The sequence below is a fragment of the Dasypus novemcinctus genome, chromosome 14 (assembly GCF_030445035.2).
Source record: "Dasypus novemcinctus isolate mDasNov1 chromosome 14, mDasNov1.1.hap2, whole genome shotgun sequence".
Lineage (NCBI taxonomy): Eukaryota > Metazoa > Chordata > Mammalia > Cingulata > Dasypodidae > Dasypus > Dasypus novemcinctus.
The window spans coordinates 56,280,561-56,292,306 of record NC_080686.1 but is presented as its reverse complement, the minus strand read 5'-3'; the positions used below and the strand labels follow the sequence as shown (position 1 = coordinate 56,292,306).

Below are 11,746 nucleotides of genomic sequence, written 5' to 3'. Positions count from 1 at the left end.
TATTCCAGCTGAATTAAGCCTGGAGACAGTCATTACATGTATAGTGAATAACATTTTCTTTATGTATTTTCTTTCAATCTACTAGAAAAAGTTTCTTCTTCTTAATAGAATATGGCCAAGGAGATACATCTATTTAGAGAGAAAACTTTTATTGTATGGGGAAAAAATGGTACCACACTTCTTCAAAATGAAATAAAATATTTTTTAAAAAATTAAAACTTACCCAACAAGCAGCTGCTGATGATTGCAAATACTTTGAAAACCATTCTGAAGTTAAAGACATGCCCTATAAATGAAAAGATTAAATTTAGGTCTAACTCAAATGAAAATTCCTTAATCTCACAGTATTAGAAATATGTTAATATGTATATTTTTGAATGAGAAAAGACTAACAGTATTTCTCAAAGTTAGTTGAAAAATAAATTCTAATAGGAATATAAGAATTAATTCTAACCAATATCAGTTATTACAAATAGGACTGCATTACAAAATAATGTCACTTAGGTAAGCAATAGAAGGAGACAAAATGTGTCTAAAATAAAAAAGTAAAAAACTGTTATGTCTATTCCACTGTTACAAAAACAAAGTTCCAAAAAAGAAAAGACAGAAATACATTATATCCTGGCTAAGTCTTGAATGGTTAACATTTGCTAATAGTACTATTTATGATTATTATAAATACTCTATTAAAACAGTAACTAATAAAAAGGACACACTTGTGAATAGTCCTAAGCAACATGACAATTATGCCATTCAGAATAATTAACATTTAAAATTTCCAAAGTGATGATAAACAATGGTGGGTAGGAGAACCACTGTGGAACTTCCTAAAAACAGAATGTTTGGGTTCATTCCAAACCAAAATGAATCAAAATCTCGAGGATGAGATCAAGGCATGCATGTGTTCTGAAGGCTGTAGATACAAATCTCTATTAAGAACCACTATTTGGAAACTTACCTGCCCATCTTGCTAAAAAAATGAGGCACAGAGAAGATCATTCAAAGTAAATCTTTGGGCAGAAAGAGACAGAGTAGCTACAACCAAATTATTTGGTCATGGAACCACTGCTATCAGAGAAATCTACAATATGAGGCACTATTTTTAATTCTTAAGTAGGCAAAAACTCTCACTTTGTAAGAATAATATATGCATAATAGAAGGCTGAAGAACACACACACAAAACTGGCAAAATGGAAAGTAACACTGGCAACATTGCTGGCAAATGCAAATGGCAATGGTGCTAGCAAATGCTTATAAAAGGGAGGCACATAGAATTAGAGAGATAGTGGTAAAGTCACACTATCTTTCTGTAAAGCAGTATTTACACGTTGAGTAGAAACTTAGGAAATTTATCTTAAGGCAATAAGCCCCCCAAAAGCAAAAACATGTCCATGTGTGCAAAATGGTTGACAAAAATATTAATAACTGAAAACAATTAAATATTCAATGGAGGTAAAATTATATAAATTTCAGTAAATAAATAGAAAATTATGCAACTATCAAAGCTTATAATGCTATAAGCTTAGCCTGGAACATGAACAGATGAACCAAGAAGTGCTTAAAAACTAATGGATGGCAGCAGATGTGGCTCAAGTGATTGAGCTTCCACCTACTACATGGAAGGTCCTGGGTTCAGTTCCCAGTGCCTCCTGGAGAAGACAAGCAAGACAGCAAGCTGGCGTGACAGGCAGGCATGGTGAGATGACACAACAAGATGATGCACAACGAGACACAAAGAGGAAAGACAAAGAGAGACACAACAAACCAGAGAGCTGAGGTGACTCAAGAGATTGGGCACCTCTCTTCTACATGGGAGGTCCCAGGTTCGGTTTCCAGTGCCTCCTAAAGAGAAGATGAGCAGACAGTACACAATAAATGGACACAGAGAGCAGACAGTGAGCTCAAACAACACGGAGGGAGAGGGATAAACAAATAAAAAAAAAAAAAAGACTAATGGAGACAAGTCAAAACAACATAGGAGTTCTCCTGACAGGAAGCCCAAATTTGAGACAATTTGAGCTTCAGAAAGAATAACAGCAATGATTACAACACACTGAATAAAGAATCCATGAATTCGGATTAAAACTAAAAAAAAAAAAAAGGTATGGGAGAAAGGATAGTATTCTTTACATAAAATTACTAGCTAATAAATAGAGAGGAATAGTAGAACTATGAAATCACCATTCTAAAATGACCAATTTAATAACTGATTCAGGGAAGGTTCATCAATGGATGCTAAATGGATATTTACAAAACTGTCAAAGTAAAACTTCAAACTAGCTTGCTAATCACGAAAAGAAATAGTACCTTTACAAATGGATTCAAAATACAGATATTACCATAGCCAAGTGATCAAATTTAGCATCACCAGTAATTGGACAACCTAACATTATGTGCTCTTGGTTATAATGCACTGGGCAGTACATAATACCTATATAGAATTCTTGAAATAAAATGAAATAAAATATTTCACTGAATCTGATCATGAGAAAACAATGATGAGAAAAATCCAAATTGTAGGACACAACAAGAGAGCTGGCTTCAACTCTGTCCAAAAATCAATGTTATAAGAGCCAAAACAAAACAAAACAAAAAAACTCAAACAGGGAAGCAGATGTGGCTCAAGTGATTAGGCTTCTGTCTGCCATATGGGAGGACCCAGGTTCGATCCCCAGGGCCTCCTAGAAAAGGTGTGCCCTCACAGCAAATCAGGCCTGTGAGGCGAGACACACAGCAAGATGATGACGCAACAATAGAGAGACAAAGGGGAGAGTCAAGGCAAGGGGCAAAAGAAACAGGAACTGAGGTAGCTGAAGTGACAAGGAACCTCTCTCCACATTGGAGGTCCCCAGGATCGAATCCTGGTGAATCCTAGAGGAGAAAACGAGAAGAGAAGACAGAAAAAGAAATAGATACAGAAGATCGCTCAGCAAATGGACACAGAAAAAAAAAAAAGAAAAAAAAAAACAACAACCCAGTAGGGTGGCGGTGGAGGGGGGAAAAACAACTCAAATAAAAATAATAAATGGCATAGGTATCTGTTCCATATTAAAGGAGATTGAAAAGACTAACTGCAACATGGGATCCTTTATTGGATCCTGGATTGATTTAAAGGGGGCGGGGGTGGGCGGAAATAAAGGACACTATTGGAATAACTGGGGAAATTGAATATGTCTATCAGCTAATTCTATTAAAATTTTAAATTCCTTGGGTATAATGCTTTGTAGCTATGTTGGGAAATGCCCTTGTTTTTAGGAAATACATAATAAAGTACGTAGGAATTAAATGTCATGATGGCTCAGAAAAAAAGCTGTGTGTGTGTGTATGTCTGTATATACAAATGCAAAAAAGGAGATATCAAATGTGGTAAAATACTAATAACTGGTAAACCTAGGTAAAAGATATATGCATGGTCGCTGTTATTCTTTCAACTTTTGTTCAATTTTGAAATTTTTCAAAATAAAATTGCAAAGTCAAAGATGCTAGAACACATTGTCAAACATGTCAAAAAGTTAGAAAGAACTCTGAGGCATTGCTTTGGAATTGAAAGTATTAGCACGAACAAATTCTCCTGTATGAATTTAGGTGTGTACATATATATTTCCCAGCTATGTTTGCTGAGAGAGTATACTAAGTGTAGAGATCTGGGTTTCCTAATATTATCCTCCAGAGCTCTTAAGGGAAATGGCTGATTCCAGGGCTGAGGTGGGAAAAGTACAAAATGAACCTGGCAATCCTTTTATGCCAGAAAATAAGGAAATGCTCAAAGAGTGATGGGGACAGTTAAAAAGACACAGGGGAAGGAAGGGCAAGAAGGGCAAGATAGTGGCAGAATAAGGAGCTCCAAGAGTCAGTTTGTCCTACAGGGTAGTTATTAATCATATATGGCTACCTAAATCACCTGTCTGGGGGACCCAGGGGACTAGAAGACCATCCTGCAACATTCTTGGAAGAATGGAAGGAGAGTGCCCATCTGCACTGAAGATCCATGAGTAGAGCACTCCACACTGAGGAGGCTAGTACCCATCACCCGCTGTTGGCCCAAGGCGCCTCAGGAACTATTCCACGGCTGGAGGTAGAAATTCCTTTTAAGGGGAAAGAAGAGATGTTTGGGCACTGACTTCCGCTCCGGATTAGCAAAATTGTCTGGCTAAAGTCCAATCCTAAGAATAGCTAAAGTTTGAACTGTCCAAGTTGGAAAGAGGCCGGTAGCCTCCATTTTAATTCTATACCTGGCATGAGGGGAAGCAGGGCTGATTGAAAATCATGGTGATGGTAGGGACTGGCTTCTTTCTACCCAGGTCAAGTTGCTGCTGTAGCCTAGGCCCCATCCCCACCTCTGGCAGAGAGGAGCTAGAGGACCTGCACCAGCCTCAGGTTGGGGAGGTGTTTCCCCAGCCTCTCTGGGCAACTGCAGCCACTTTTGGCCCACATGGACTACACTGTTGGATACATCTATGACTCCATCCCTGTCCCAGACAGGGCAGGAGGAACGATGGTGTTTCCTCAACCTCAAAGGACAACTGCAGTTGCTTTCTGCCCAAACAGACAAGATTGTTGGGCACACTTGTGGCTCCATCCCTGCCTGATAGGGAAGAGGAGGGGCAGTGTTCCCTCAGCCTATCCAGGCAACTACAGTTTTTGGTGCACACAGACAAGATTTTTGCCTATACTTAAGGCTCCATCTATGCCTCTGGCAGGGGAGGAAAGGGTCTGTGCTTTATCAGTTTATCTGGGCAACTACAGTCAGTTTTTTTTAGATTTATTTTTTATTTTTTTTTATCCCCCCCACCCCCATCTGCTCTCTGTGTCAATTCGCTGTGTGTTCTTCTGTGTCTGCTTGAATTCTTGTCAGCAGTGCTGGGAATCTGTGCCTCTTTTTTTGTTGTGTCATCTTGCTGCATCAGCTCTCCATGTGTGTGGTGCCACTCCTGGGCGGGCTGCAATTTTATTACATGGGGTGGCTCTCCTTACAGGGTGCACTCCTTGCATGTGGGGCTTCCCTATGCAGGGGACACCCCTGCATGGCAGGGCACTCCTTGCGCACATCAGTACTATGCGTGGGCCAGCTCACCACATGGGCCAGGAGGCCCTAGGTTTGAACCTGGACCTACCATATGGTAGGCAGATGCTCTATCAGCTGAGCCAAATCTGCTTCCCTGCAGTCAGTTTTGACCAGCATGACTTCGTTTGCTGTTCATATCTGCAGTTCCATCCTCACCCCAAGCAGGAGAGGAAAGGGCATGGAGCGTCATCAGTCTCTCTGGGCAACTACAGGTGGGTCTTGGCCTGCACTGCTTGGATTACTGCACACAGCTGAGAGTCCTTCCCTACCCCAGGAAGGGAAGAAAGGTGGGAGAAGCTTCAACAGTTCCTAGAGCAACGTGGGCAACTTCGGCCTCCGTGGCTTACAGTACCACCCATATGCTTGACTTTTTCTCCACAACCAACAATGGAGAAATGGCAAAAAAAAGATGAAAAAGAGCTGAAAAAAACTCAGATTGGCTAAACACAAGCCACTATCAACTTCCAAATTAATTGAACCAAGTATCAAAGGGGGGCTGTAGCACAAAGCCAATCAGATAGAAAGTCCTCAACTAAAGAATGAAACTGAGTCCAGAATACATATACCTAGTAAATCAGATGCAAACACACCAACAAAAAATTAAATCTACACCAAGAAACAGGAAGATATGGATTAAAGGAACATATAAGCCTCCAGATAAAGGAGTTGAGACAACTAATCATAGATGTTCAAACAAATCTCCTTAATAAATTCAATGAGATGACTAAAGTTATTAAGGATATTAAGATGACACTGGGTGAACACAAAGAAGAATCTGAAACCATACACAGAAAAACAGATGAGAATGAAAGGTGCAATAAATGAAATAAAAAATAAATCAGAGGCATACAATAGCAGGTTTGAAGAGGCAGAAGAAAGGATCACAGAGCTTGAAGACACGGCCTCCAAAAGCAAACACATAGAACAGATGAAGAATGGAAAAAACTGAACAGGGTCTCAGCTAACTAAATGACAGCAAGAGATGTGCAAACTTACGTGCCATGGGTGTCCCAGGAGAAGAGAAGGGAAAAGGGGCTGAAAGAATATTTGAGGAACTAATGGCTGAAAAATTCAACCCTATTGAAGGACACGGATATCCATGTTCAAGAACAACATACTCCCATCTGAATAAACCTAAACAGACCTACTCAAGACACATAGTAATCAGAATATCAAATGACAATGATTAAGAGAGAATCTTGAGAGGAGCAAGAGAAACGCAATTCATCACATACAAGGAATACCCAATAAGATAAAGTGCTGATTTCTTATCAGAAACCATGGAGGCAAGAAAATACTGAAAGAGAAAAATTGTCACCAAAGAATCTTACATCCGCAATATTGTATTTCAAAAATGAAGGCAAGTTTAGATTATTCACAGATAAATAGAAACGGAGAGAGTTTGAAATCAGAAGACTGGCTTTACAGGAAATACTAAAGGGAGTGTTACAGCCTGAAAAGACAGGAGAGAGGTTTGGAAGAGAGTCTAGAAATGAAGATTGTATCAGTAAAAGTAACTAAATTGGGAAAAAGATTGGTGAAAATAAAATATGACAGATAAAACCCAAAGGTCAAAATGGGTGAAGTGAGAACTGTGTGTACAGTAATAACATTGAATGTTAGTAGATTAAACTTCCCAATCAAAACACACAAACTGATGGAAAGGATAAGAAAATATGAGCCACTGTAATAGTTTGATATTATTGATGAATTCCAAAAAGAAATATTGGATTATGTTTGTCAACTTGTCTTTTCCTCTGGGCATATTAGATTATATTGGATTCAGATGTTTACTTGATTAAATTATGATTAGGGCTTTGATTGGGCCATGTCAGTAGGGTGTTGAGTCCCTACCTCTTAGTGGGTGGGGACTCACAGATAGAAGACATGGCAAAGGACAGAGTTGGAGATTTTGATGTTGGAGTTGAGTTGGAGCCCTGGGAAATTAAGCACATAGAGGAGCTTGGTTGTGAGGAAAGAGAAGCAAGCTCCAGGAAGACAGGAACCCTGAGCTCAGACAGAAGCAAGCCCTGAGAAGAGAGGAATCCTGAGCCCAGAGAAAAGCAAGCCCCAGGAAGGCAGGAACCCAGGAAGCCTGAACCCTGGCAGATGTTGGCAGCCATCTTGCTTCAACACGTGGCAAAAGACTTTGGTGAGAGAAGTAACTTATGGTTTATGGCCTGTTAAGTGTAAGCTCCTACTCCAAATAAGTAAGTACCCTTTATAAAAGCCAACAGATTTCTGGTATTTTGCATCAGTACCCCTTTGGCTGACTAATACAGTCATCTATAGGCTGTCTACAAGAGATTCACCTTAGACCCAAGGATACAAATAGATTCAAAGTGAAAGGTTGGAAAAAGATATTCTATCATACAGTAACTGAAAAAAAGCTGGTGTATCTATACTTATATCAGATGAAATAGACTCTAAAAGCAAAACTGTTATTAGAGACAAGGAAGGACATTATATATTAATAAAAGGGTTAATTCACCAGGAAGAAATAACAATCATATATGTATATGCATCTAACCAGGATGCCCTATATTTCATGAGGCACACACTGACAAAACTGAAGGGAGAAATGGATGTCTCTACAATAATAGTTGGAGACTTCAAACACAGCACTCTTATCATTGGATAGAGCATCTAGGCAGAGGACAATTAAAGAATCAGAAAGCTTGAATAACATGATAAATAAACTAAACCTGACAGACAAATACAGAACATGGTATCCCAAAACAGCAGGATATACATTCTTCTTAAGTGCTCATGAATCCTTCTCTAGGACAGACCATATGTTGGGTCACAGAACAGTTATCACTACATGTAAAGACTGAAATTATACAAAACACTTTCTCTGATCATAATGCAATAAAGCTGGAAATCAACAACAGGCAGAAAAAGGGAAAATTCACAAATATGGAGATTAAACAAAATGTTCTTATATAATAAGGGGGTCAAAGAAGAAATTGAAAGATAATTCAATAAATACCTCAAGATAAGTGAAAATGAGAACTCAAAATATCAGAACCAATGGGATGCAGTGCTGAGAGGGAAATTTATCGCTCTCAGTGTTTACATTAAAAAGGAAGAGCTAAAATCAATGACCTAAACACACAGCTATAGGAAAAAGAAAAAGAACAGCAAACTGCTCCCAAAGGAAGCAGAAGGTATGAAATAAAGATCACAGTAGAAATAAATGAAATTGAGAAACCACCCCCCAAAAAAACATGAGAGAATTAACAAAACCAAAAGTTGGTCCTTCAAGATGATTAACAAAATTGACGAACCCTTGGCTAGAGTGACAAAGGAAAAAAGAGAGAAGATGCAAATAAATCAAATAAAAAAATGAAAACAGGGGTATTACTACTGACCCCATAGGAATAAAAGAGATCATAAGAGGATACTGTGCAAAACTGTACACCAACAAATTCAGACAATGTAGATGAAATGGAAAAACACCTAGGGACATACAAACAACCTACACTAACCCTAGAAGAAACAGAAGATCTCAACAAACCAATTACAAATAAAAAGATTGAAACAGGCATCAAACAACTACCTGAAATGAAAAGACCAGGACCAGATGGTTTCACAGATGAATTCTACAAAGCATTCAAAAAAGATGTAATACCAATCTTACTCAAACTCTTCCAAAAAACTGAACAGAAAGGAATGCTACCAAACTCATTCTATGAAGACCATATCACCATAATACCAAAGCCAGAAAAAGATATTATGGAAAAAGAAAATTACAGGCCCGTTTCCTTAATGAATATGGATGCAAAAAATCTCGACCTAATACTTGCTAATTGAATCCAACAACACATTTAAAGAACTGTTTATCATGATCAGATGGGTTTTATACCAGGTGTGCAAGAGCAGATGAACACAAGAAAATCAATCAGCAAAATACAGGAAAGAAATTAATCAAAGAAGAAAAAGCACAAGATCCTTTCCATTGACACAGAAAAGGCATGTGACAAAATACAACTTCTTTTCTTGATAAATACATTCCAAAAGGTAGGAATTGAAGGAAACTTTCTCCACATGATAAAGGCATTATATGAAAAACCCACAGCTAACACAGTGCTCAATGGTGAAAGACTGAAAGCTTTCCCGTTGAGATAGGGAACAAGACAAGAATATCTACTGTTACCACTGTTGTTCAGTACAGTGCTGCAGTTCTAGCTAGAGCAATTAGGCAAAATAAATAAATAAAAGGCATCCAAATTGGAAGGGAAGTAATAAAACTTTCACTATTTACAGATGATATGAACCTATGCCTGAAAAGTCCCAAAAAACCTGCAATAAAGCTACTAGAGCTAACAAAGTTCAGCAGAATGGCAGACTAATACGAAGAGTAAGGGTCCCAAAATATCCAGAAACATATTTAAAAGGAATAACAAAGTTGGAGGACTCACTTTCAGATTTTAAATCATAATACCTAGCTACAGTGGTAAAAACAGCAGGGTGCTGGCATCAAGACAGACAGAATGACCAATGGAACCAAATTGATGATTTAGAAACATACCCTTACCATCTACAGTCAAGGGATTTTTTATAAGGATGTCAAGCACACCCAACTGGGCAGAGCAATCTACTCAACAAATGGTGCTGGGAGAACTGTATACCCATATACAAAAGAAAGAAAGAGGACCCCTATTGTATTAGTCAGCCAAAGGAATGCTGATGCTAAGTACCAGAAATCTGTTGGCTTTTTATAAAGGGTATTTATTTGGGTAAGATCTTACAGTTACAAGGCACTAAGAGTCCAACTCAAGGTACCATAAGAAGTACTTCCTCACCCAAAGTCTGTTGCCATGTGTTGAAGCAAGATGGTGGGTGATGTCTGTGAGGGTTCGTTCAGCCTTCCTGTCTCTCAAAGTTCTCTGGGTCCAGCTTCATTCGATCTTAGCTGTAGGGTGGCATAGAGCTTGTCTCTCTTCCTGGGGCTTGTTTCTTTCTAGGCTCAGTTGCTCTGTTCTCTTCACAAGGTCAGCTGTAAACTATCAGGCAAATGGTTCATCTCTCTTCCTGGGGCCTCTGCCGTGGCTATGGAGTTGTCTCTATTCCTCTGTGATCTGCTCCTGTCTTCTTCTTGAGTGAATGTCCATTTATCTAGTCCACCAAGGGGGTGGGGACTGTTACACTCTACTGATGTAGTCAAATCAAAGCCCTAATCTTAACATAATTTAATCAAAGACATCTCAGCTGAATCTAATACAATCAAAGGTCATCATCCAGAAGAACAGACAAGTTTACAAACATAATCACCTATCTTTACCTTATAGAAAAATTAACTCAAAATGGATCAAAGACCTAAAGATAAAATCTAGAACCATAAAACTCCTAGAAGATAATGTAAGGAAACATCTTCAAGAAACTGGTGGTAGGTGTTGGTTTCTTAAACCTTACACCAAAAATAAGAGCAACAAAAGAAAAAATGGATAAATGGGACCTCCTCACACTTAAACACTTCCGTACTTTGATGGACTTTGCCAAGAAGGTGAAAAGGCAGCCCACTCAATGGGAGAAAATATTTGGAAACCACATGTATGATAAGGGTTTGATTTCATATTATATAAAGAGATCATACAACACAAAAATAAAGGAGCAAGCAATCCAATTAAAAAACGGGCAAAAGACTTAAACAGACATTTCTTCAAAGAGGAAATACAAATGGTGAAAAAGCACATGAAAAACTGTTATTAGGGAAATACAAATCAAAACGGCAATGAGATATCTCACATCTCACAGAATAGCCATTATTTTTAAAAAAAAAAACAGCAGAAAACAATATGTGCTGGAGAGGATGTGAAGAAATAGAAACATTCCTTCACTGCTGCCGAGAATACAAAATGGTGCAGCCTCTGTGGCAGACAGTTTGGCAGTTCCTTAAGAAGCTTAATAATTGTGTGGGAGAGTATAAACTACAACGTAAACTATGGTCCATGCTCGGCGGCAATGCCCCAGGATTCATTTATTAATAACAATGAATGTGCCACACTAATGAAGGATGGTGTTTATATGGGAGGGTGTGGGAGGCGTGGGGAGTGGGGCATACGGGAATCCCTATATTTTTTTTGTAACATTTATGTAATCTAAGATTCTTTTAAAATATATATATATTTAAAAATATATAGAACTGCAAGATGATCTGACAATCCCTCTACTAGGAGTATATCCAGAAATGAAAACAGTGACATGAACAGACATTTGCACACTGATGTTCAAAGCAGTGTTATTCATAATTGCCAAACAATGGAAACAATCCAAGTGTCCATCAACCAATATACATGATGTATTTATGTAATTATATGTATCCCAATTTCATTTCTTCTTACTATGCTGCTGTAAGAAGAAATTAAATTGGGACATATATGATTACATGGATGACCTTGAGGACATTATATTGAATGAAATAAGCTAGACATAAAAGGACAAATATCATATGTTCTCAGAATTATGAATTAAATACAAAAAATAAACACACGGAGTTAAAAACTAGAGTACAGGTTATTGGGAGACAGGATGAGGACTGAGAGGGGGTACAGATACTTAATATAGAGAGAATTTTTGGCGGCAGACTTGGCTCAGTGGTTAGGGCATCCATCTACCACATTGGAGGTCCGCGGTTCAAACCCCGGGCCTCCATGACCCGTGTGGAGCTGGCCCAC

At 38.4% G+C, this 11,746-nt stretch overlaps 1 protein-coding gene across 4 annotated transcripts in view; it reads right to left on the bottom strand.

Annotated features, from left to right (window-relative positions):
* Positions 1–11,746, bottom strand: part of TMEM67 (transmembrane protein 67) — an 84,275-nt gene that overhangs the window by 49,773 nt on the left and 22,756 nt on the right. For all 4 annotated transcript variants that reach the window (XR_009180461.2, XR_011645649.1, XM_058275721.1 and 1 more), the window contains one exon: positions 224–286. Coding sequence is in view for 2 of the 4 variants with exons in the window: in XM_058275721.1 (XP_058131704.1) it covers positions 224–286 (63 nt within the window). In the remaining 2 variants the exon portion in view is untranslated. The remainder of the gene's footprint in view (positions 1–223; positions 287–11,746) is intronic.